Source organism: Choloepus didactylus, chromosome X (assembly GCF_015220235.1).
Source record: "Choloepus didactylus isolate mChoDid1 chromosome X, mChoDid1.pri, whole genome shotgun sequence".
Classification (NCBI taxonomy): Eukaryota; Metazoa; Chordata; class Mammalia; order Pilosa; family Megalonychidae; genus Choloepus; species Choloepus didactylus.
The window spans coordinates 118,804,071-118,826,829 of NC_051334.1; the positions used below are offsets into that span (position 1 = coordinate 118,804,071).

Sequence of the window (22,759 nt, forward strand, 5' to 3'; positions counted from 1 at the left end):
ACATGACTCCTAGGGTTGTAAAATCTCCCTGGCAACATGGGACATGATTCCTGGGGATGAGCCTAGACCCAGCATAGTGGGATTGAAAAAAGTCTTCTTGACCAAAAGGGGGACAAGAAAAGAAACAAAATAAAGTGTCAGTGACTGAGAGATTTCAAATGGCATCAAGAGGTCATTTTGGAGGTTATTCTTATGTGTTATATAGATATCCCATTTTAGTTTTTAGTGTATTGGAATACCTAGAAGGAAATACCTGGAACTGTTGAGCTGCAACCCAGTAGCTTTGATTTTTGAAGATGATTGCATAATTACATACATGGTGTGACTGTGTGATTGTGAAAACCTTGTGGCTCACACACCCTTTATCCAGTGTATGGACAGATGGGTAGAAAAATGGGAACAAAAATTAAATGAATAATAGGGGGAATGGGAGGATGGTATATTTTGGGTGTTCTTGTATTTTTATTCTTATTTTTTTGGAGTAATGAAAATGTTCAAAATTGATTTTGGTGATGAAAGCACAACTATATGATGGTACTGTGAACAACAACAAAGAAAAGAGCTACCCTCATTCATTTGGACCACACCTAAACTAAAAATAACCTTTTCAAAAGGTACTATGTACAACGTGTTCACACTCACAGAGACATGGATTAAAAAGATTAAGAACAGTTTTTGGGGGTACATAATTCAACCCACCACAGTTTCTTTCCTGGAATTCAGATGAACATTTCTGTATATTTTCTTTTAGTTGTTTAATGGTTTGAGATAAAAATGTATGCATGACTAATTGTCAAACTATCATGTTTAACAGAATAACCTGGGGAGACTGTTAACAATATAGGTACCTGAGCCCCATTAACAAAGAATGGTTCTTGGTTGTGGGGTGAGGATTCTGTATTTTAAGCAAGCTTTACAGGTGATTCTGAAGCATTTGATAAGCTAGCAGAGAAACACTGGCATCATCTTAAGATGATTTCATGTGTTGACTTTAGTGTGTAATTATTCCCCTGTGGTATTTCTTTCACAAGATCTACAGCCTAGGTAAATGAAAAGAGTTGCTTAGGCTCACCAAGTCAATCAGGGGCAGTGCTGAGAAAATTAACTAAAGATATTGTAGTCGTACACTACACTCAGCTGTTCTCAAATCTTTGTGTACATCAGAATCACTGTGGGAGCTTTCACAATGTAATGATCCCTTGGACCCACCTCTGAAGAGTCTGATTCAATCAATTTGGAGTGGGTCCTGAGCTCCATTTTAAAATCTCCTCAGTTAATTCAAATATGCAACCAAGGTAGAGAACCAATGCCATAAAAACATCAGCATAAAAAAAGACAGTTGTGAGGTGGGGCAAGATGGCAGACTGGTGAGCTGTATGTTTTAGTTACTCCTCCAGGAAAGTAGGTAGAAAGCCAGGAATTGCGTGGACTGGACACCACAGAGCAATCTGACTTTGGGCATACTTCATACAACACTCATGAAAACGCGGAACTGCTGAGATCAGCAAAATCTGTAAGTTTTTGCGGCCAGGGGACCCGCGCCCCTCCCTGCCAGGCTCAGTCCCGTGGGAGGAGGGGCTGTCAGCTCTGGGAAGGAGAAGGGAGAACTGCAGTGGCAGACCTTATCAGAAACTCATTCTGCTGATCCAAACTCCAAACATAGATAGACGGAGACCAGACACCAGAGAATCTGAGAGCAGCCAGCCCAGCAGAGAGGAGACAGGCATAGAAAAAAAACAACACGAAAAACTCCAAAATAAAAGCGGAGGATTTTTGGAGTTCTGGTGAACATAGAAAGGGGAAGGGCAGAGCTCAGTCCGGAGCTCAGGCCCTGAGGCGCATATGCAAATCCCGAAGAAACGCTGATCTCTCTGCCCTGTGGACCTTTCCTTAATGGCCCTGGTTGCTTTGTCTCTTAGCATTTCAATAACCCATTAGATCTCTGAGGAGGGCCCAATTTTTTTTTTTTTTTAATCCTTTTTTCTTTTTCTAAAACAATTACTCTAAGAAGCACAATACAGAAAGCTTCAAAGACTTGCAATTCGGGCAGGTCAAGTCAAGAGCAGAACTAGGAGAGCTCTGAGACAAAACACAATAATCCAGTGGCTGAGAAAATTCACTAAACACCACAACTTCCCAAGAAAAAGGGGGTGTCCGCTCACAGCCATCATCCTGGTGGACAGGAAACACTCCTGCCCATCGCCAGCCCCATAGCCCAGAACTGCCCCAGACAACCCAGTGTGATGGAAGTGCTTCAAATAACAGGCACACACCACAAAACTGGGCGTGGACATTAGCCTTCCCTGCAACCTCAGCTGATTGTCCCAGAGTTGGGAAGGTAGAGCAGTGTGAATTAACAAAGCCCCATTCAGCCATCATTTCAGCAGACTGGGAGCCTCCCTACACAGCCTAGCAGCCGAGAACTGCCCTGGGGGGACGGCACTCACCTGTGACATAGCACAGTCATCCCTCAACAGAGGACCCGGGGTGCACGGCCTGGAAGAGGGGCCCACTTGCAAGTCTCAGGAGCCATACGCCAATACCAAGGACTTGTGGGTCAGTGGCAGAGACAAACTGTGGCAGGACTGAACTGAAGGATTAGACTATTGCAGCAGCTTTAAAACTCTAGGACCACCAGGGAGATTTGATTGTTAGAGCCACCCCCCCCTCCCTGACTGCCCAGAAACACGCCCCATATACAGGGCAGGCAACACCAACTACACACGCAAGCTTGGTACACCAATTGGACCCAACAAGACTCACTCCCCCACTCACCAAAAAGGCTAAGCTGGGGAGAACTGGCTTGTGGAGAACAGGTGGCTCGTGGACGCCACCTGCTGGTTAGTTAGAGAAAGTGTACTCCACGAAGCTGTAGATCTGATAAATTAGAGATAAGGACTTCAATTGGTCTACAAATCCTAAAAGAACCCTATCAAGTTCAGCAAATGCCACGAGGCCAAAAACAACAGAAAATTATAAAGCATATGAAAAAACCAGACGATATGGATAACCCAAGCCCAAGCACCCAAATCAAAAGACCAGAAGAGACACAGCACCTAGAGCAGCTACTCAAAGAACTAAAGATGAACAATGAGACCATAGTACGGGATATGAAGGAAATCAAGAAGACCCTAGAAGAGCATAAAGAAGACATTGCAAGACTAAATAAAAAAATGGATGATCTTATGGAAATTAAAGAAACTGTTGACCAAATTAAAAAGATTCTGGACACTCATAGTACAAGACTAGAGGAAGTTGAACAACGAATCAGTGACCTCAAAGATGACAGAATGGAAAATGAAAGCATAAAAGAAAGAATGGGGAAAAAAATTGAAAAAATCTAAATGCACCTCAGGGATATGATAGATAATATGAAACGTCCGAATATAAGACTCATTGGTGTCCCAGAAGGGGAAGAAAAGGGTAAAGGTCTAGGAAGAGTATTCAAAGAAATTGTCGGGGAAAACTTCCCAAATCTTCTAAACAACATAAATACACAAATCATAAATGCTCAGCGAACTCCAAATAGAATAAATCCAAAAAAACCCACTCCGAGACATATACTGATCACACTGTCAAACACAGAAGAGAAGGAGCAAGTTCTGAAAGCAGCAAGAGAAAAGCAATTCACCACATACAAAGGAAACAGCATAAGACTAAGTAGTGACTACTCAGCAGCCACCATGGAGGCAAGAAGGCAGTGGCACGATATATTTAAAATTCTGAGTGAGAAAAATTTCCAGCCAAGAATACATTATCCAGCAAAGCTCTCCTTCAAATTTGAGGGAGAGCTTAAATTTTTCACAGACAAACAAATGCTGAGAGAATTTGCTAACAAGAGACCTGCCCTACTGGAGATACTAAAGAGAGCCCTACAGACAGAGAAACAACGAAAGGACAGAGAGACTTGGAGAAAGGTTCAGTACTAAAGAGATTCGGTATGGGTACAATAAAGGATATTAATAGAGAGAGGGGAAAAATATGACAAACATAAACCAAAGGATAAGATGGCTGATTCAAGAAATGCCTTCACGGTTATAACGTTGAATGTAAATGGATTAAACTCCCCAATTAAAAGATATAGATTCGCAGAATGGATCAAAAAAAATGAACCATCAATAGGTTGCATACAAGAGACTCATCTTAGACACAGGGACACAAAGAAACTGAAAGTGAAAGGATGGAAAAAAATATTTCATGCAAGCCACAGCCAAAAGAAAGCAGGTGCAGCAATATTAATCTCAGATAAAATAGACTTCAAATGCAGGGATGTTTTGAGAGACAAAGAAGGCCACTACATACTAATAAAAGGGGCAATTCAGCAAGAAGAAATAACAATCGTAAATGTCTATGCACCCAATCAAGGTGCCACAAAATACATGAGAGAAACACTGGCAAAACTAAAGGAAGCAATTGATGTTTCCACAATAATTGTGGGAGACTTCAACACATCACTCTCTTCTATAGATAGATCAACCAGACAGAAGACCAATAAGGAAATTGAAAACCTAAACAATCTGATAAATGAATTAGATTTAACAGACATATACAGGACATTACATCCCAAATCACCAGGATACACATACTTTTCTAGTGCTCACAGAACTTTCTCCAGAATAGATCATATGCTGGGACATAAAACAAGCCTCAATAAATTTAAAAAGATTGAAATTATACAAAGCACATTCTCTGACCACAATGGAATACAATTAGAAGTCAATAACCATCAGAGACTTAGAAAATTCACAAATACCTGGAGGTTAAACAACACACTCCTAAACAATCAGTGGGTTAAAGAAGAAATAGCAAGAGAAATTGCTAAATATATAGAGACGAATGAAAATGAGAACACAACATACCAAAACCTATGGGATGCAGCAAAAGCAGTGCTAAGGGGGAAATTTATAGCACTAAATGCATATATTAAAAAGGAAGAAAGAGCCAAAATCAAAGAACTAATGGATCAACTGAAGAAGCTAGAAAATGAACAGCAAACCAATCCTAAACCAAGTACAAGAAAAGAAATAACAAGGATTAAAGCCGAAATAAATGACATAGAGAACAAAAAAACAATAGAGAGGATAAATATCACCAAAAGTTGGTTCTTTGAGAAGATCAACAAGATTGACAAGCCCCTAGCTAGACTGACAAAATCAAAAAGAGAGAAGACCCATATAAACAAAATAATGAATGAAAAAGGTGACATAACTGCAGATCCTGAAGAAATTAAAAAAATTATAAGAGGATACTATGAACAACTGTATGGCAACAAACTGGATAATGTAGAGGAAATGGACAATTTCCTGGAAACATATGAACAACCTGGACTGACCAGAGAAGAAATAGAAGACCTCAACCAACCCATCACAAGCAAAGAGATCCAATCAGTCATCAAAAATCTTCCCACAAATAAATGCCCAGGGCCAGATGGCTTCACAGGGGAATTCTACCAAACTTTCCAGAAAGAACTGACACCAATCTTACTCAAACTCTTTCAAAACATTGAAGAAAATGGAACACTACCTAACTCATTTTATGAAGCTAACATCAATCTAATACCAAAACCAGGCAAAGATGCTACAAAAAAGGAAAACTACCGGCCAATCTCCCTAATGAATATAGATGCAAAAATCCTCAACAAAATACTTGCAAATTGAATCCAAAGACACATTAAAAAAATCATACACCATGACCAAGTGGGGTTTATTCCAGGCATGCAAGGATGGTTCAACATAAGAAAATCAATCAATGTATTACAACACATTAACAAGTCAAAAGGGAAAAATCAATTGATCATCTCAATAGATGCTGAAAAAGCATTCGACAAAATCCAACATCCCTTTTTGATAAAAACACTTCAAAATGTAGGAATTGAAGGAAACTTCCTCAACATGATAAAGAGCATATATGAAAAACCCACAGCCAGCATAGTACTCAATGGTGAGAGACTGAAAGCCTTCCCTCTAAGATCAGGAACAAGACAAGGATGCCCTCTGTCACCACTGTTATTCAACATTGTGCTGGAAGTGCTAGCCAGGGCAATCCGGCAAGACAAAGAAATAAAAGGCATGCAAATTGGAAAAGAAGAAGTAAAACTCTCATTGTTTGCAGATGATATGATCTTATATCTAGAAAACCCTGAGAAATCGACGATACAGCTACTAGAGCTATTAAACAAATTTAGCAAAGTAACGGGATACAAGGTTAATGCACATAAGTCAGTAATGTTTCTATATGCTAGAAATGAACAAACTGAAGAGACACTCAAGAAAAAGATACCATTTTCAATAGCAACTAAAAAAATCAAGTACCTAGGAATAAACTTAACCAAAGATGTAAAAGACCTATACAAAGAAAACTACATAACTCTACTAAAAGAAATAGAAGGGGAACTTAAAACATGGAAAAATATTCCATGTTCATGGATAGGAAGACTAAATGTCATTAAGATGTCAATTCTACCCAAACTCATCTCCAGATTGAATGCAATCCCAATCAAAATTCCAACAACCTACTTTGCAGACTTGGAAAAGCTAGTTATCAAATTTATCTGGAAAGGGAAGATGCCTCGAATTGCTAAAGACACTCTAAAAAAGAAAAACGAAGTGGGAGGACTTACACTCCCTGACTTTGAAGCTTATTATAAAGCCACAGTTGCCAAAACAGCATGGTACTGGCACAAAGATAGACATATAGATCAATGGAATCGAATTGAGAATTCGGAGATAGACCCTCAGATCTATGGCCGACTGATCTTTGATAAGGCCCCCAAAGTCACTGAACTGAGTCGTAATGGTCTTTTCAACAAATGGGGCTGGGAGAGTTGGATATCCATATCCAAAAGAATGAAAGAGGACCCCTACCTCACCCCCTACACAAAAATTAACTCAAAATGGACCAAAGATCTCAATATAAAAGAAAGTACCATAAAACTCCTAGAAGATAATGTAGGAAAACATCTTCAAGACCTTGTATTAGGCGGCCACTTCCTAGACTTTACACCCAAAGCACAAGCAACAAAAGAGAAAATAGATAAATGGGAACTCCTCAAGCTTAGAAGTTTCTGCACCTCAAAGGAATTTCTCAAAAAGGTAAAGAGGCAGCCAACTCAATGGGAAAAAATTTTTGGAAACCATGTATCTGACAAAAGACTGATATCTTGCATATATAAAGAAATCCTACAACTCAATGACAATAGTACAGTCGGCCCAATTATAAAATGGGCAAAAGATATGAAAAGACAGTTCTCTGAAGAGGAAATACAAATGGCCAAGAAACACATGAAAAAATGTTCAGCTTCACTAGCTATTAGAGAGATGCAAATTAAGACCACAATGAGATACCATCTAACACCGGTTAGAATGGCTGCCATTAAACAAACAGGAAACTACAAATGCTGGAGGGGATGTGGAGAAATTGGAACTCTTATTCATTGTTGGTGGGACTGTATAATGGTTCAGCCACTCTGGAAGTCAGTCTGGCAGTTCGTTAGAAAACTAGATATAGAGTTACCATTCGATCCAGCGATTGCACTTCTCGGTATATACCCGGAAGATCGCAAAGCAGTGACACGAACAGATATCTGCACGCCAATGTTCATAGCAGCATTATTCACAATTGCCAAGAGATGGAAACAACCCAAATGTCCTTCAACAGATGAGTGGATAAATAAAATGTGGTATATACACACGATGGAATACTACGCGGCAGTAAGAAGGAACGATCTCGTGAAACATATGACAACATGGATGAACCTTGAAGACATAATGCTGAGCGAAATAAGCCAGGCACAAAAAGAGAAATATTATATGCTACCACTAATGTGAACTTTGAAAAATGTAAAACAAATGGCTTATAATGTAGAATGTAGGGGAACTAGCAATAGAGAGCAATTAAGGAAGGGGGAACAATAATCCAAGAAGAACAGATAAGCTATTTAACGTTCTGGGGATGCCCAGGAATGACTATGGTCTGTTAATTTCTGATGGATATAGTAGGAGCAAGTTCACAGAAATGTTGCTATATTAGGTAACTTTCTTGGGGTAAAGTAGGAACATGTTGGAAGTTAAGCAGTTATCTTAGGTTAGTTGTCTTTTTCTTACTCCCTTGTTATGGTCTCTTTGAAATGTTCTTTTATTGTATGTTTGTTTTCTTTTTAACGTTTTTTTCATACAGTTGATTTAAAAAAGAAGGGAAAGTTAAAAAAAAAAAAGGAAAACAAGGAAAAAAAAAAAAGATGTAGTGCCCCCTTGGGGAGCCTGTGGAGAATGCAGGGGTGTTCGCCTGCCCCACCTCTATGGTTGCTAACATGACCACAGACATAGGGGACTGGTGGTTTGATGGGTTGAGCCCTCTACCACAGGTTTTACCCTTGGGAAGACGGTTGCTGCAAAGGAGAGGCTAGGCCTCCCTATGGTTGTGCCTAAGAGCCTCCTCCTGAATGCCTCTTTGTTGCTCAGATGTGGCCCTGTCTCTCTAGCTAAGCCAACTTGAAAGGTGAAATCACTGCCCTCCCCCCTTCGTGGGATCAGACACCCAGGGGAGTGAATCTCCCTGGCAACGTGGAATATGACTCCTGGGGAGGAATGTAGACCTGGCATCGTGGGACGGAGAACATCTTCTTGACCAAAAGGGGGATGTGAAAGGAAATGAAATAAGCTTCAGTGGCAGAGAGATTCCAAAAGGAGCCGAGAGGTCACTCTGGTGGGCACTCTTATGCACACTTTAGACAACCCTTTTTAGGTTCTAAAGAATTGGGGTAGCTGGTGGTGGATACCTGAAACTATCAAACTACAACCCAGAACCCATGAATCTCGAAGACAGTTGTATAAAAATGTAGCTTATGAGGGGTGACAATGGGATTGGGAAAGCCATAAGGACCACACTCCACTTTGTCTAGTTTATGGATGGATGAGTAGAAAAATAGGGGAAGGAAACAAACAGACAAAGGTACCCAGTGTTCTTTTTTACTTCAATTGCTCTTTTTCACTCTAATTATTATTCTTGTTATTTTTGTGTGTGTGCTAATGAAGGTGTCAGGGATTGATTTGGGTGATGAATGTACCACTATGTAATGGTACTGTAAACAATCAAAAGTACGATTTGTTTTGTATGACTGCGTGGTATGTGAATATATCTCAATAAAATGAAGATTAAAAAAAAAAAAAACAGTTGTATCTTTAAGAAGGGCATAGTCCAGTGGGTTAAATAATGTCTGACATATACAGATTAATTTTGGCCTTAAAAAGTACTTTCACTGGTATCAGATATATGATATTGGATGGGAGAAGGGAATGTCTAAATTTGAACTGAAGCTGGGGCCTCCTCTTTAATTTATGCAAACCCAGGAGATGTCTGATTAATTTGTAGGCTGAAGTGGGTTTGGGACAAATGCCAGTTTCCTGAATTTTCAGCCAGTTTCTGAGGCAATTCTGATGCAACTGGTGTGCATAGCACATGTTGATAAACACTGGCATTTTTTTGTAAGCCCAGTGTTAACATTGGGGTATGATTCCTGAGTTGTGTTCCATTTTTAAAATATAAGTCCATAGGGAAAAGCAGTTACTTTCCATAAATAGTCAGAGGCATATTGGGCCCAGATTGTAGGGACTCTTGACTCAGCTGTAATTAACTGTCATGCGTTACAATTTGCCAGACCCTGTGCTAGGCACTAAAAGTACTAGGATAAATGAGACAAAATAGAGGCACACAGTCTTGTGGGGAGCACTGATGACTGGGAGGTGGAAAATGTTTGAAAAAAGGATCCATCCATCAAGTTCCCAGTCCCCAGCACTATTTCCCAGTGATTTGTGATTATAGGTTTATCGGGCATAGCAAATCTCAAAGCACAGGAAGAAAAAAATTCCTCTGGATTCATGTAGGTTAGTGTAAGTAGAGACTACTGGGAACTCCTAGGGTGACGATGGTGTGGACCAGCAACAGTCTTAGAGATCCCCACAACACCTGTTTAAGCACAGAGTGAAACCTGCATCAGTGTCTGCACAGAATATAGTCAACAAGAGACTAGGCCATATTCATCAGAAGGGAAAATTCAATTCTGAGCATGCTATAACAAGTATCAGATTTGTCTAGTGTAAAGGGGGTGAGGAAGTCTAAGCAAAACCAAAAAGAGCTGTTTGTTTGCCTAAGCAGTATTGGAGCAGTACCTACCTGGATTAAGTGTAACTTGAAACAGGAAGGGGCATTCTCCACACTTCTATAAAGGGAAAAATGGGGGATTTAGACCACTGAGGTTTCTGAGACATCAGCTGGTCTTTATCACCATTAGGTCTCCAGCACATCTGCGTAGAGGGGCCAGTGGAAGGAGCAAAATCCAGCAGAAGGGGTAAAGTGCCCAGTAGTCAAGGCATTATCTAGGAAAGGGAGAGACACAGCAGCAGGTCATTGGACTTGCTGGTAGGCACATGTAACATACTCCTTGGGTTTTTCCATAAATATGAAGGGCAACTGGAGGGTTGGGGCATTCCTTGTGCAGATAGGCTCAGCTACAGAGTCCAGACATTACCTCCTTTGATGCCCACAGCAGCCCTGTAAGACATGTATTATCTTCATTTTAAAGATGACTAGGCTGGCTTTAAAGAAATGTATCTGTAATAATTACCAAGTTTGTACTTCTAAATAAGATATCCAGAAGTAACAAGATTTTTATGTCTTCCAGTTGTGTCTCCAGTATTTATTAATTGTCCCCATTCCCTTTATAAGCTGACTGGCAAGGTTTTTATTACTTTTTTTCTGACACATATAATATATATGTATTCATTTCAGAAAAATGAGAAAAGCCAGATAATTTAAAAAATTAAAGAAAATAAAAAGTACCAACAACTCTACTACATAGAAATAAACATTCTGGTTTTTATATTTTCATAATTTTTTCTATTCATATAGACAGTATAAATACGCATGCTTTTAAATGAGATTATATTATCTATAGATTGCTTTTTAAACTGTTTTATTAACTTTACAATATGTAATAAACTCTTTTCATGCAAATTGATGAAACTCCCCTGCTGACAGGAAAACTTACAGACCAGGTCAAAACAAAATCTCCAATCAGAAAACAACACAGAACACAAAAAGATTCACAATAAAAGGTACATCAAGAAAATGCAAGTTTGGAAAGCAGGGGGTTTACAATTATTAACCTTAGGGTTCAAGGCATAAGGCAAAAATCATCATGATGGTCATGGTGAGGGGGGTCCCCTATAAGAATGCGCAGACTGTACCTTAACTGAAGCTCCCTAATTTTCCTCCTTAGCTCTCTCATCTCCTCCATGAAACGTTCCATATCATCTGCATCTCCATCTATCATATCAATGTTATTGACAAATCTATTGGGCTCATTCCCTCCAAAATCCTGGGCAGGTGGAGCCCAACCCCCTCTAATATTTCCTTCAGCCTCCTGGGCTTCACCACCTCCCAAAGGGCGGGCTTCCTCTCCATTCTGCACGGGAACCTGCTCCCCTCCTTCGTTTTCCTGGGGGACGTTTTCCATTTGGAGAGTTCTGTTGTTTTTTTTTTTTTCTCTCCTGTTTCTTCTTCCTAGGAGACAAAATACGAGAGCAGGGATTGGAGGCTTGGTAACAAGAAGATTCAGAGTTCTGACTGGCAAAGGTTTTCCCACCTGAGAGACTTCGTGCTCCCTCTAGGGGGCTCCCCAGCCCCAGTCCCTCCCTCCCCTCAAACCCACCATTTTCCTTGTAAATTCTTCCCCAGGCCCCACGAGGCACCAAAATGGAGGACCGGCGGTGGGCGGGGCTGGAACTGAGGCTGAAAAGGGATTCTTATATATCCTCCAGGGGCTCTCCAAACCTCGACCCTTTTTTCTTCACCAATCTTCGGCCCACCGTTTTCATCTACAATGTCTGCCACGTTTCTCCTGCGCTTAACTCGGGCAGAAGGGCTGTTAGATTCCCAGATTCTGTTCCGATTCTTGATAACCCCACCAAAGATGGACCCTGGCAGCCCCCTACCTGCAGGGATCAGAGGCTGTTATTCCTCTCTTAGCCTTGAGATCTGCAACGCCAACGGACCTAAAGACCTGCAGACAGAAATGCGACAATGGCCGGGACTGATCACTCGATCAAAGTATGGGGGCACCAAATCCGTTCTTGATTTAGGGCTCTACTTATCAAATGTTGCCACCTTCTGGTTCTCCCCCATCCCGTCTCAGGCTTCTTTTGCTGCCCTATGAAGCACTACTCCGCCGCCCCCCACCCCCGCAATGTCCACCGTAATCAAGATGATTATTTCCAACCTATTTTTAATCTTTTCTTTAGGCCTCCTATCTCCACCGTCTCAAACCACCCGTCACCTGATTATCATTTTTTTGTTGTTGTTCCTAAATGGGACGGGGGAGTCAGAGCTTGCTGGGTTTGTTTATCAAGAATTCCAAGCTGGGTATCAACCAGGCAGCTCTGGGACCCACTGTCCTCTCTCGAGCTCTCTTTCTTCCACTGCCCACCATTTTATGCACCAAGATGGACGAAGGGCCGAGTGGTAGTGTGGGCAGTGCAAGCCAGGACCTGCTGTGGTCTCGACGTTTTGTCATTCTTACCCCAAGATCCGCAAGCAGAACCCACGCTTACACTAACCTCCAAGGGCCAGAAACAGTTTCTCGTTCCCCGCCTCTTTCCCTGGGTCAGAAGCCCGCCGGCTCAACAGTCTGCCTCGCAATAGAGAGCTGGTCCCCAGACCAAACCCCCGCAGCCCAGCATTTCCGGCTCCAAAATGGACTGAGGGTGAAGAGATGCCTGGAATGCAGACCCCGACCTGCTGTAGGGTCCGCTTTCCCAACACCTGGGGTCGCCGGCAGCGCACCCTTCGCGCCGCCCTGCAAGAATCCAGTCGATTCCTCACCATGCCCTCCTCCGGCACTCCCCCTCCATCAGACACCGCCTGCTCGCCCGCCTCCTAGGACAGCGGATCTGGTATCGGTTCCCAACCTTTGACTCCTCCTGATCTCCTCCCCGAAGCCCTCCATTCCTCGCACTAAACGGGTGGTCGTCGGGGAAGAGGAAGGGATAATTTGTCCTGGAGCCGGTCTGGTCTTTGTCCTCCACCACCCCACCCCAGTCAGTGCCCACCAACCTGCCACGGATCAGGGTTAGCTTCTACGACTTCCTCCTTCCCTGGGCTACAGGCTCGCCCGCCCTCGGGGCTATAGCGAGCCCGCCCACCGCCGCGAAAGGCTAGCAGACCGCAACTGGGAGGAGAAACTTCTCTAAATGTCGGCTCTGGGTCTCGTAAGGGCCACGTCACTGTGAGCTCAGATCCCCAATTACGGTTCACACCTGCAGTGCGGCAGGAGGGTGGGAGCTGGAGGTGGGCGGGGCCGCCTTTCTCCTCTTTTGGGACTCCGCCCCCCGCCCCCCACCCCGCTACCACCGCCCATTCCCCATCTATTTTTCCCATTTAGCAATCCTTGAGACCCAAGGAATCATAATATTTTGCAGCTTATATTTGCCTTTCTCTGACTTCTGCTGGAGCTTCCGAAGAATTCTTTCTTCTAATTGTCTAAACGCCCAATTCTCTCCCCTCCACTTCATACCTGGTAAAGCACAACCTATTCCCTAAAACTCTAGTTCCAGAATGAAACTGGCAGGGCAGGGCAGGACAGAGGTGGAAAAAGGGCGGGGTCGGGAAGTGCACGTCCAGGAAGTCTGGAAAATAGGAAGTTGCTTTTTTTTTTTACTTTCACTTTGATTATTTTCCTTTCTGTTTGTGTTTAGAGAGTGGGTGGTTGTTTTTATTTTGTTCTGCATCAGCATACATTTTTAAAAAAAACTATTTTTAGAGGACTTTTAGGTATACAGAAAAATTGCACAGAAAGTTCCCATACACTCCACACACACACATAGTTTCCCCTATTATTAACATCTTGCATTGGTGTGCTTTCTGGTTTTGGTTGTTATAATTAGATACAATTTTCAGTTGGAAAAATAGAATTCGACTTGTAAACTCATAGCAACCTTTTTCTGCTTCTGAATCATTGTAGATATAGACCCTCCAGAACGCCCCTCCCCTTTTAAGAACTTTGAAATGTAAACCTAAGCTGGTGGTTTCCCTTTTGAAGGGTCCCTGTATTTCAGTGCTTCTATGAGGGGATTCACTGAGACTTCTGGTGGATTATCAGATTTTGAGAGACTGTGGCAAACTGATGGTCTCCTCCAAATTGTTATTAGTGCAACTACAGTTTGCAGTAAGACAATCTAGTCTTCCTTCTAAAATAGAGAAATACTGAGATCTTTCAATAATTCGGAACAGTAATTTGGGGAAGTTATGCTGATAGCTAGAGTATTATGAAGCTACAATATTAAAACAATATTGTACCAAAATAATTATAGAAGGAATGAAACAGAGGAGAAAACCAATTGTTGACCCAAGTATGCAGAAATATTAGTAAGCTGATTGAAATATTTTGGCAAAACGTTTGATTACTGAAGAAATGGTGCTGGGATATTGGTTAACTCTTTGTGATAAAAGTGCTTTATTCCTGTCATATGCTAAAATACAGCCATTAAATGTTTAGATAAAAAGTTATAAAGCTATTAAAAATAAAACATAACAAATGTTATTTTGTATATAATTTTAGGTTGGAAAAGTTATTTAAAAATATAGCACCAGAGACTGTTATAGCCAAGAATCAAGTGGGGCTAAATCCTGTTGGGGACTCTCTAAGTTTAAGGAAACCATGGAGGATGCTCATCAGAATTGTCCCAATTAGTAACGGGAAGCAGGAATATTTATCCACTTTGTTTGGGACCTTTACAGGTGTACATTGTCCTGGGGATATGGCCTGGCTAAGCAGGTTCCCATGATGCCAGAGAAAGACCTCAGAAAAATTAGAAAATACAGATAAGGTAGAGGAACAATATCAGCTTTATCCCCACCCCAAGAAATATACTATTTACATTTAACACTGAATCAGTCCAAATATTTCCCTTAAAAACAAATATAATTCACACACATCCATTTCTTTATTGATGGACATTTGGGCAGTATATAGTTTTCACTATTCAAAACAATGCTGCCTGGACTACTTTGTACATAGATTTTTTTAAATACCAGTATGAGGGGTTTAAATTCATAGAATTGTCATTGGTATAGATGTTTTAATTGTCATAGAAATTGGTCTTGAAAAATTTTGCTCCAATTTTTTATCTGTAATGTATGAGCATTACTGTTTTCTGATAAGTACACTAGAACTGGGTAAGACCTGGTTTATTTTATTTTGTTTTTAATTTTTTGTTTTATTTCATTTTGTGTTTTGTTTTATTCTTTGTGTTTTTATCGATTTATTTTATCTTATTATATCTTTATTTTATTTTTTAAAATTTGTTGCCAAGCTCATCAGGTTATGTTTTCTAAGAATGCTACATCATTACAGGCACCTGAGATTAAGATTGCCAGAGTCCTTCTCTGCTCTGAAAATGCTAATTTAGTAGGGTGGAGTTGGCCCCGTGAACCTACATTTGAGAAGTTTCCTAAGCAATGGTTAATATTAAGTACGGTTGGGAAACTGTATGATAGCAGCAAAACAAAACGAAACAAAAGTTCTTCAATTATTCTGTAAGTGTATTTAAAAAACTATATTGGTATGAAATAATTTCAAATTTACAGAAAGGCTGCCAGAATAGCACAAAGAACCCCCACATGTCCTTCAACATATTCCCCATTGTTAACCTTTTGTTACATTAACTTTATCATTCTCTCTTTATATAGATGGACATATTATTTTTCTGAACATTTTGAGAGTCAGTTGAAGACTAAATGGACATTTAAAAAATTTAATTCATTTGATGTAAAATTTTCTTAAAGATTAGGCTGTTTTTTGTTCTTCAAAGATTTCCTATATTAAAATTTAAAAATATATAAACATGTCATGTGTGAGCAGAAATATATTGAATTATTCTTACTAAATGCTCTCTTTCCACAACCATACTCACATAATTTATTTATGCATTTATGTTAATGAAATCACATACCATAAACTGCTCTGCCACTTGCATATTTTTTGCTTGAAAATGGCTTCTGTATAGTTTCAGGTTAGAAAAAATGTAAATACTCTACCTTTTCTTAATGCATCAAGAGTGTTTGAATTATCATAGTTGATTCATAATTGATTTTAACCAATCCTCAATTGATTTATATTGGTATCATTTCCATATTTTTGTACTTATCAGTATTGTTTGAAGAAATGTGTATATACACATTGCCCTTGAAAAAGTTAGTTTATTTGGTCACATATTCACCAACACAAGTTGAAATCAACTGTATTATTTTATGAAATATTTGAATCATACAAAATAAGATGGAGAATATAGCCTATTTTCATGCAATGATGCAATATATAAATGTAGTATAAAACATATATATAAAGTATATATATGCTTTTATATATATACATATGCACCCATATGGAGTTATTTTTATGTGCTTTAAATGTACCTCAATAGATATATCTAAATATATTGATTTAGATATATAGATATATAGTAATTTACTTTTCTTACAAATCCTGTTTTTGAGATCCATCTATGTTGATATATATATAGATAGATAGAGAGAGAGAGAGAGAGATGTAAGCCATTTATTTTTATAGCAGTACAGTATTCCATTGTGTAGCTGCATCATAATTCACCTTTTTTCTCATTGATGCACATATCTATGTTTCCTCTATTTTTTCCTATTGCAAATACAGTTAAGTGAACATCCTTGCACATGATTTCCTTGCATTTCCTTCACTTGAACATCAAAACTGTGCTTTGGTTTTATTTTGTTTGCTTGATTTTGGTTTAGTTTAGTTTAGTTTAGTTTAGTTTTGTTTTGTTTTTGTAAGCCTGACCTTAAGGATTTCCCAAACCTGCACTTTCTTGGTTCACGTCCTATGTATATAAATAACACCTAGGTTCACAGGTTCATCTTCCTTAGTTTTGGGATAGGACAATGGAGTTTGTACTTTTAAGAAGTATCTTGTCAAGTTTGGAAAACACTTTGATAGATTAAAAAATATCACCTCAAGAATTTCTTGATTTATTGTCGTTAATTCTTAATGTTGTTCAACTTCTGTTTTTAAGTCTCTTTATTGTCTTTAATGATCAAGTTTTAAAAATTAATGTAATACAGATGTGTATAATATCAACAGTAAATGAGTTAACTATATATTCTTACATAAATTTTATTTTGCATATACTTTATGTAAAGGAATACTTTCTTTGCTCAAGCAAAGATGAATTAACACTTAAAATTTTGCTTTAATATTTAAGATGGCAAATAGCTTCTAGAAAGAGCAGCACTCAAGAACAAAATTGGAGTTTGAAGGGAAAAGTTTCAAACTATATATATTTTCCCAAGTCCTCTGTACAAGCAAATAATCTATTTTGGTAAACTGCAAATGGTTAAAACACACACACAAATACACATCTCATTGACCTGTAATTTAGCCTTCTTCAGTTTTTATTGGAGTCTATTCTTTTAAAATATTTTATTATTTTAGTGATTATTTTCCAAAAATCAAACAATATACCCATCAAGTTTGGTGTATATAATTAGAAATTGGTTTCTATTCATATATTATGTAAAGGAAAACTTTATTAACTCAGGGAAGAATTATATCATAATTGTATTTCTCCTTTAAGGATTTTACAATATATTGCTTAGCAGCAAGATTGAAGTGTGAAGACAAACTTTTAAAATCATAGTATTCTCCCATTTCCTCTGCAGAAGAACCTATTGTTCACCTCTCAACTCTTTTTTTTTGATAACTTATTTTTAATGCTAAGGATTGTAAAAATTTTATAGTAATGAATGATGATGTCTTTTAGTTATTACAAATGTTTTAAAACATTGTAACATGAGTTGTATAACAATGACCTATGGGAAAATTATTGCTGTTTAAAAGTTCTATCAAATAATGTAAAACATCACCTTTTTATGCTTACTAAAATCTTCTTAAAGAAAGCATTGTATTCAAATCATATAAAATATATTTGATAAAGTATTTTAAAAAATAAAAATAAAAATAAAATAAGGGTGGTTTCACTGAAAATGGGAAATTTGGCAATAAAACTAGTTGTTAAATTTTCTTTAGGTAGGATATAATAAAGTAGATGATCCTGAACATGGAATGCATAAAATAAAATAAAATCACATTTTCATAAAATCATGAAATATTAGCACAAAGCAAACTGCAAATATAAGGAGAAAGAGAATCTAAGTGAGAGTCAAAAATATTGTATCTTATTTTGATTATAAAAGTACACAGTATTTGAAGAAAATTCTGAAAGATAAAGACATGCAGTACTGTGAAGAATGGAAAATATTAACTTATTGGCTGTATCCTAGATCTTTACAGTATGTTGATACATATTTTTGCTAGTGGGTTGTATATGCCTCTATATATGTACTCTATTTAAGTATTTAAGCAAGAGCCCATATTAGTAAATTATTTTTAACCATCTGATTTGTTTGGCTATATGTTATTCCATGATGTAAATTTGCTAAAATAAATGTTATTTATATTTTGAATATAAAGAAAACACAATCATTCTTTAAAATGTTAAGAATAGGTTAAGATTAATCTCCCTTCTGTAGTAATTTAAATGTTATACTGATGGCTTTCTGAAATCTTAAACACATCACAAAAACTCATTTGGTTTATTCAATTGTTACTGAAATAACACACAATATATATTCACATATTTTATTTGTGCAATATATTGTATTCTGAACCTTTTTTTTATCTAGCAGTATATTGGACATTTTTCCATGTTGTAAATATAGTAAGGCCTGTATTAGTTTTCTATTGCTGTGTAACAAATTACCATAAATTCAGAGGCTTAAATAGCACAAATTTATTATCTCACAGTTTCCATAGGTCAGAAGTCAGGCACAGCATTGCTATATTCTTTGCTCAGCATATCACAAGGCTGAAATCAGGCTGTTGGCTGGCTGTGTACCCATCTGGTGGCTCAACTAGGAAAAATTTGCACATTCTTGTACAAATTAACAGAATTCAATTCCTTGGTGTTGTAGAACTGTGGTCCTCATTTTCCTGCTAACTGTCATCCAAATCCTAAAGACCATTCTCAGATGCTTGCCACATGGCTCCCTCAATTTCAGCAACAGAAAACTGTCATGTTGAATTGCTCTCACACTTTCAAACTCTCTGACTTCTCCTTCTGCTACCATCTGGAGAAAATGATCTGCTTTACAGGGCATATGATTAGGTCAACCCCACACAGATAATCTCCATTTCCTCTAAGATCAATTGATTTGGGACTTTAATTACATATGTATGATCAATTCACAGCAGTACCAAGATTTGTGTTTGATTGAATAACCATGGAATCGTGTGTGTGTGTGTGTGTGTGTGTGTGTGTGTCCATATTAAAATTCTGTCTACCACAATACTTAAATTCATTTTTTTAAAAAAATGACATAAAGTTCACATAGTATAAAATTCAAAAATTTAACCAGTTTAATGTGTACACTTCAATAGCACTTACACAACGTTTTGCAACCATCACCACCATCTAGTTCCAGAAAATTTTCATCACCCCAAAAGGAAACTCTATGTCCATTAAACTGTCATTCCCATTGCCTCCTCCTTCTCCTATCCTCTGGCAACCACTAATCTTCAGAATACCCAAGAACTATGGAGCAAATATAAAAGATGAAAAATGCTTACTCAGACACCAGAGGAGAAGAAATGGAGAACGTAAGAGAAGAAATGTTTGAAGTAATAATGGCTGAGAATTTTCCAAAACTATTGACAGATGCAAAACCAAAGATCCAGGAAGCTCAGAGATCACCAATCAGGATAAATACTAAAAATTTTACATTTAATCATATCATATTCAAATTGCAGAAAATCAAACGCTAAGAGAAAATCTTGGAGGAAGCCAGAGGGGAAAAGGAAAACCTTACACATGGAAGCAACAGGATAAGAATTGCATTAGATTTCATAGAAATTATACAAGCAACAACAGAGTGGAGAAAAATTTTTAAAGTGTCCAAAGGAAAACAAAAAACACCAACCTAGATTTCTGTGTCCAGTGAAATAATGTTTCAAAAGTGAAAGAGAGAGAACCTAAGATGGCGGCTAGGTGAGACAGGGCAAAAAACACCTCCATGAAAAATACTAGATAAAAGCCAGAAAGTGACCCAGAACACCAGTTTCAGTGATGCAATAGCCGGACAAGGTCTGCTAAATCCACAGGGACCATGCATTTGGTGAAACCAGGAGTCTGCGTTCTGAAATGAGTAAGTGAGCTGGCTGAAAGTCCGGCAGCCACACTGTGGTGGGGGGAAACCATGGGTTGGCATTTGGAGATGGACTCGTGCTTTAAAAAAAAAAAAAAAAAACCTAGGAGCGGCTGTGGATATGGCAGTGAGAATCGCGCAGTGAAGCGTGGCAGGAATGGGCTGTGCCAACGCCTCTATATCTGGAGTGGAAAATAGCTCTTCCCACACCCGCTGCTAATTGTCTCAGAGCCAGGAGGGCAGAGGGGAGCCAAAAGGAGAAAGAAACTGCACCCCTTGCAGCCATCTTCCCGGCAGGCTGGGGACGCTCATGCCCCAGGCTGGAGCCACAGTCCAGAGCCACGCCAAGGGTCCCAGTGTGACGGGGAGTGTTTCCCGCGGCACCATGCACCTGCCACAATATCGGCCCCTGGACAGTGACCTTTAGTGCACCCACAGATAATTGTTCCAGAGCTGGGACAGCGGAGCTATGTGAAAAGGGGGAAATTAACACTCCACATTCAGCCATCTTTACAGCAGACTGGGAGCGCCCCTGCACGGCCGGGCAGCCCAGGGCTTCCCTGGAGGGCTGGCGTGCACTTGCAACATGGCACAGCCTTCCCTCAGCAGAGGTCCTGGAAGATCATGGCTGAGAAGGGGGACCCACTCAGAAATCCCAGGGACCCTACTCCAATACCAAGGACTTGTGGGTCAGTGGCAGAGGCAGTCAGTGGCAAGACTGAAATGAAAGTCAGACTCCTGCAAAAGCCTTAAATCTCTGGGAACCCCTGGGAGGTTTGATTATTAAAGCTGCCCTGCCTCCCTAACCACTCAGACACATGCCCCGCATTCAGGGCGGACAGCACCAACAACACACCCAAACTTAGTGCACCAATTGAATCCCACAAGAATCAGATCCCCACACACCACAAAGACAAAGTTGGAGAGAACTGACTTGAGGGGAATTGTGCAGGCTGAAAGGAAGGGATACTAAACAATTGACTGAAACCACATGAAGAAATATAGATTTCCAGTAAAGATCACATAGTAAATATAAATACCAATACTACTGTATTTTTGATTTGTAATTCCACTATTTACTTCCTACAGGATCTAAAATACATAAACTGTAATGATAAATCAGTGGTTTTGGACTCAATGTAAAATATGTAATTTTTGACGAGAACTACATAAAGGTGGGGGAATGGAGGAGTATAGGAACATAGTTTATGTGTCCTATTGAAGTTAAGTTGGTATCAAAGAAAAACAAGATTGTTATAGATTTAAGATGTTAAATTTAAGTCCCACGGTAAACACAAAGAAAGTATCAGAGAATATGACCATGGAGATGAAAAGTAGAGTATGGGTTATGAGAAGTGGGGGAAGGGGCAATGGGGATTTAAGAAATGAGTGTAGGGTTTCTGTTTGGTGTGAAGGGAAATTTCTAGTAATGGATGGTGGGAAGGTGATGGCATTGCAACATTCTAAATGTGATTAATCCCACTAATGGAATGCTAGGTAGGGGTTGGAATGGGAAGATTTAGGCATATATATGTTTCCACAACTGAAAAAAAAAAAAAAGACAGTCTAAATAGATAATGACAATTAGATGTCAGTGATGATCCTGGATGGGATCTGAGGATGGCGGACAGGAGGCTCAAAGGTACACAGTTGGTACATAAGAAAAAAAAGGAAATATAGAATGTAAGCTTTGTATCAATGTTGAATTTCTTGAACTTCTTAGCTGCGCTTAATGGGCATGCATAAAAGAATGTTCTTGTTCATGGGAAATGTATATGTGAATTATATTGTTTGTTCAAGGATGTGTGCAGCTTGCTGTCATATGTTCAGAAGACAGAGCAACAGATGATGGATGATAGGGAGGGAGGGAGGGAAAGAAAGAAATGGTGTGACAGGATGTTAAAGTTGGTGGATCAGGGTATCAGGGAGGTTGGGGAATGCTAGAGTTCTGTGTATGGGGTTTGTATTGTTTTTGCAACTGTTCCTGTAAGTTTGAATTTATTTCAAAATAAAATTAAAAAAAAGCAAAAGAGAAGCTTCTGGTTGACCAAGATGGAAGGGTAAGATGCCCCAGGGTGGCTTCCCTCCACAAAATCTTTGAACAAATAGCAAAATCTTGCAGAGTCATCCTCCTCAAAACTCCAGAAAACAGTAAAAGGTGGCAATAACTGGGCAAGTGCTGAATCAAGAAAATGCAGTTTTTAAAATGGTAAAAGAAGCTCATGGAGCCCTTGCTGGCCATTGCCCCATGCTCCCACCAGCTTGGTGAGGAACCAGACTCTGCTCCCATTATGAGTCTCTGGCCATGTTATGGAGGGAGCTGAGTAATCCTTATGTGTATACTTGGGGAACATGTATGGTATGTGAGTGCCAGTCTATCGAGTGGCAACCTGAAAGGCTGAAACAGGAAATTCATCTTTGGCTCACCTTCCCATAACTTGTCTTATAGATGGAAGCAGCTTAGGGAGAGCTAAAG

General features: G+C 39.2%; 1 protein-coding gene across 11 annotated transcripts; it reads right to left on the bottom strand.

Moving 5' to 3' along the window:
- Window positions 1-10,848: 10,848 nt before the first annotated feature.
- BEX5 (brain expressed X-linked 5) lies at window positions 10,849-13,598 on the bottom strand. Of its 11 annotated transcripts, none has more exons than XM_037821513.1 (6): window positions 13,484-13,598; window positions 13,108-13,310; window positions 12,877-12,930; window positions 12,612-12,752; window positions 11,708-12,058; window positions 11,526-11,559 (listed from the first exon to the last, which is right to left on the bottom strand). In XM_037821513.1, exons 1-4 carry the CDS (start codon window positions 13,563-13,565, stop codon window positions 12,675-12,677), a joined length of 417 nt encoding a protein of 138 aa, XP_037677441.1. In that variant the 5' UTR covers window positions 13,566-13,598; the 3' UTR covers window positions 11,526-11,559; window positions 11,708-12,058; window positions 12,612-12,674. The 11 variants fall into 11 exon arrangements, 9 of the variants coding, with proteins under 9 accessions (XP_037677444.1, XP_037677445.1, XP_037677443.1 ...); XM_037821512.1 differs by having other exon boundaries at window positions 12,612-12,770; XM_037821510.1 differs by having other exon boundaries at window positions 11,708-11,920; window positions 11,991-12,058; window positions 12,612-12,930.
- Between the last annotated feature and the right edge of the window lie 9,161 nt (window positions 13,599-22,759).